This window comes from Delphinus delphis, chromosome 2 (genome assembly GCF_949987515.2).
Source record: "Delphinus delphis chromosome 2, mDelDel1.2, whole genome shotgun sequence".
Lineage (NCBI taxonomy): Eukaryota > Metazoa > Chordata > Mammalia > Artiodactyla > Delphinidae > Delphinus > Delphinus delphis.
Window position 1 is genome coordinate 642,084 of NC_082684.1, and position 4,005 is coordinate 646,088.

At 45.8% G+C, this 4,005-nt stretch overlaps 1 gene segment (V, D, J or C); it reads left to right on the forward strand.

The window, feature by feature from the left end:
* Positions 1–1,331: 1,331 nt before the first annotated feature.
* On the forward strand, positions 1,332–1,858 carry LOC132417634 (immunoglobulin heavy variable 3-23-like). The segment is given in 2 exon segments: positions 1,332–1,438; positions 1,542–1,858. Coding segments are annotated over 2 exon segments (363 nt in total).
* The last annotated feature ends 2,147 nt before the right edge of the window (positions 1,859–4,005 follow it).

The window sequence follows — 4,005 nt, forward strand, 5'->3', positions numbered from 1 at the left end:
TAATCTTGTAGTAGTTTTTGTTCCATTCAGCAGCCTATGGCAGCATTAACAATCTTAGTCTTTGTTAGTTCTGTGAGTACTTGTCTCTCTCCAAGATTTAAATTTGCTGCTGTCTTCGTTCTATAATTATCTGATATATTGGTGAGATTTTGATAACGTGCAACGTGGCCCATTTTGATGCTATTTTAAGAACACTAAATAAGAAGCATTTTCTCAGCTTCTCATCTCTCTGCGTCTCCAAGACGAGTATCAGCTTTATTGTAACACCCAGAAACTGGAAAGAGTTCCAATATCACACATCAGCTTAATAAATAAGCCAATCGTGCTATGATCATTCTTGAAATGCGACCTGTTAATAAAACCAGGATTCTTGGTACACACAAAAACATGAGAGTATTCACAAATATTTGGACAGAGTAAAATAAGCCATAACAATAAATATATATATATATATTTTGTTTTGAACTTATGTTATGTTCCGATTTTTATAAATTCTAGAAAATGAAAAGTAACCTGAAGTAACAAGGGAAGATCAACGGTGATGTGGGGACAGGATGGAAGATAACAAGGGACAGGAAGGAGGAAACCCAGAAACTACTGAAAATAATGAGAGGAATTGATTTGTTCTCTCCTGATAATGCTTATGCCTCCGTCAGTATTCATCAGAGTGTTCATTCTGAGTGTGTGCGCTATATTACATGTCAAGAACCTCATTACAGTAATTACAAATGAAGAAATGCATGACTTGGGAGGGAAGGAGTGAAGGGAAGATACTGAAACATAAGAGACTCTTGAAAATACTTCTCATCAACGCTGACCCCCTCCATATATTTTAGGTAAACACGAGAAGAGAGCAAAGTCATCATGACCTCATTACAGGAGGGGGATCTGCAAACCTCACCCGGAAACTCCAACTCTGTCCTCTAGTAGGTTCCAGGGAGCAGCCTGGCCCAGAGCTCAGGAGCAGATGCTGGATCTAACGGTCACCCCATGTTTCTCCTTGGACACTACACACACCCTCCATTCCTCTGGGTGTAGTTTACACCTCTAACATGAGGGTAACAATGACAGCTACATCACGGGATGTGAGTGCACATGTAAGATCACATATGGGTCCTAAGGGTTTACTCTGGAACAATCACACAATGAAAGTTATATTTCCCAGTTGCTATCAACACCACAAAATCCAAGACTCTCACACCTGCTCTGAGACCCTGCCCTTTCTGAGGACATTCAACGACATAGCCTCTTATATACTAGAAGGTCATGCAAATAGGGTCCTTCCTCTGCTGATATAAAGTAGCCCCAGCCCTGACCCTGCAGCTCTGGGAGAGGAGCTCCAGCCCGGGATTCCCACGTGCTCCATTCGGGGTTCCGGACAGAACACTCACCATGGACTTTGGGCTGAGCTGGGTTGTCCTTGTGGCTATTTTACAAGGTAATTTATGGAGAGCAAGAGACACTGAGGATGTGAGTGGATGTGAGTGAGGGAATCAGTGGATGGGTGACAGTCTCCTGACAGGATGTCTCTGTGTTTGCAGGTGTCCAGTGCGAGGTGCAGCTGGTGGAGTCTGGGGGAGGCTTGGTGCAGCCTGGGGGGTCTCTGCGACTCTCCTGTGCAGCCTCTGGATTCACCTTCAGTAGCTATGCCATGAGCTGGGTCCGCCAGGCTCCAGGGAAGGGGCTGGAGTGGATCTCAGCTATTAGTAGTAGTGGTGGTAACACAAACTATGCAGACTCTGTGAAGGGCCGATTCACCATCTCCAGAGACAACTCCAAGAACACGCTGTACCTGCAAATGAACAGCCTGAGATCTGAGGACACGGCCGTGTATTACTGTGCGAAAGATACACAGTGAGGGGAAGTCAGTGTGAGCCCAGACACAAACCTCCTTGCAGGGAGACAGGAGGGGGGATGCAGGGGGCACTCAGGACATACAACTGGGTGTTTCAGCCCCAGGAGCAGGTGCAGATGGTAGTTAAGGGCTGCTTTCCTCTAAGGGTCTGGGGTTTCCTCTCCATATAGCAGTTTTCCCTGGGGAACCTCTCTGTACTCATCCATGGTTCTTCAGTTACACATTCAGTCTCTGAATTAGAAAGGCTTTTCAAATTTGGGGGGAAAATGTCGTATATGAAAGTCCGAGACTCAAAGCTATATATTCAGGTTTTCCCTTGTCTAACTCTTGTCTAAATTGACCCGTTTCAAAACTATTCCAGCGGATGTATAAACAGTTGAACATATTCTTCCCTCCTCATTGTGGTATCTCAGCCCTGCCCTACTGTAGACAGCTGTCCCTGCCAGGATGCTGGCTGTTGACTTGCTGCTAACCTCTTGCATGAGAAGCATAAGTGCGCTGAGCAGCCCCGGATCCTCAGGGGGTCGCTGGGAAAGATGCCAGTTAGAGGGGACGTGAGTGGGGGTGTTTCTACATGTGCTCCTTGCTATATAGAATCCCTATATGCTTATATAAGACCTGCATCCTCTTCTACTGCGCAGTTTATTTTATGTCAAATATTCATCATCAAAGCTATTACCAATAGGAAAATATTTAGTTGGTAGGGAAAGGTTACAGTCAGGTGGATAATAACATGAATTTTCAGAAGCTGCTGAGAACAAGTCTATTCTCCTTTCTTCACCACAGCATCTTACGTGAGCACTAAAATGAAGGAAAATCACTCAGGTTCTCATTCCACGAAGAGTCCTGCAGACCTACAGGCAGGCCCACCTCTGTCCAGGAACCTTTGCAGGGGACGCCAGGTCCAGGGTGGAGAAGCCCAGGCCTCGACGGGAGGTCTCCCTGTGTCCTGATGTGTGCTCTCCAGCACATCACGTGCCAATTCCAGGCTGCAGTTTAGCTTCACATCTGTAGGATTCAAGTAAATCGTTACCTACATCACATGCTCGGTGTGCATATGTAGAAACAAAATAATAAAAGAGGCCCTGAGTGTTGGCGCCCAGGGTAGGGCACCCGAAAATATGCCTCAAAGTGACTTAAGACAGAGCCAGTGCAGAGGGACATTCTGACCTTCCTCCCTGTCACCCTGAAGCAAGAAATAAACCTCCCATGTGAAAGGTGCCCTCTCTGTACCTGGTGGTGGAAGTGAAATGGTCCTTTACCGCATATCTTCTGCCTGCCTTTTTCTGTGCCAAAATTTTACCCTAAGAGTAAGTTAACTCAGAGAAGTGAGAAAATCTAGAAAGGAACGACGTGGCCAACAAAACGAAGTAATAATAGTTTAGTCATTAAGCAAATCAAGGACCTTTAGTTCCTCCTCAAGGGCTATAGATAATATTCTTGTCCATGTCCCATGAGCCGTCTTATAGATACTGAAACTCCCACCAGGAGGAAGAAGTTAACTCCATGATGACCAGACTGTAGCCATGACATAAGCTGCCACAATTGCAAGAACTGGCCTCAAAGAAATGAGAACAAACCGACCCTGGACCTGAAGATTAACTCTACTTAAAACAATCAAGAGGAGGCTGATCAGACCACCACATGACCAACTGCAAGACGACTGTCACAGCTGACTCTGCCGTTTCTGCCCGTAGCCCCTCCTTCCGCCTGTAAAAGTGTTTTCCCATAGATTCTCCGTGCAGGATGGCCTTTGGAGAGAAGTCTGTCCCCCACCCCCGGGTGCAGCCAAAATAAAGCAAACTTTCCTTTCTACCAACTTTGCCTCTTTACTGGCTTTTCAGCACCGAGCAGCCAGATCCTGCTTTCCATTGCAGAGGGACACTCTTATCACCAGGGATGGGAATTCAGGCCTGGAATTCTCTATGAACAAACCTTGCTCCTTCTTTAATGACTACGCCAGCCCATACCCTGCTTAGGTTCTTCACTAATTGAGCACCAAAAGCATACATTTCCTCCTTCGACCAATTCCTCACAAATATTGCTTCTTTGTCTAAACATATAAAAGCTGCCTGCTTTGGTCCCTTCTGGGTCCATTTCTATGGCACGTCCATGCCTATGGTTAAAATGGTTTTCTTTTCTCCTGTTAT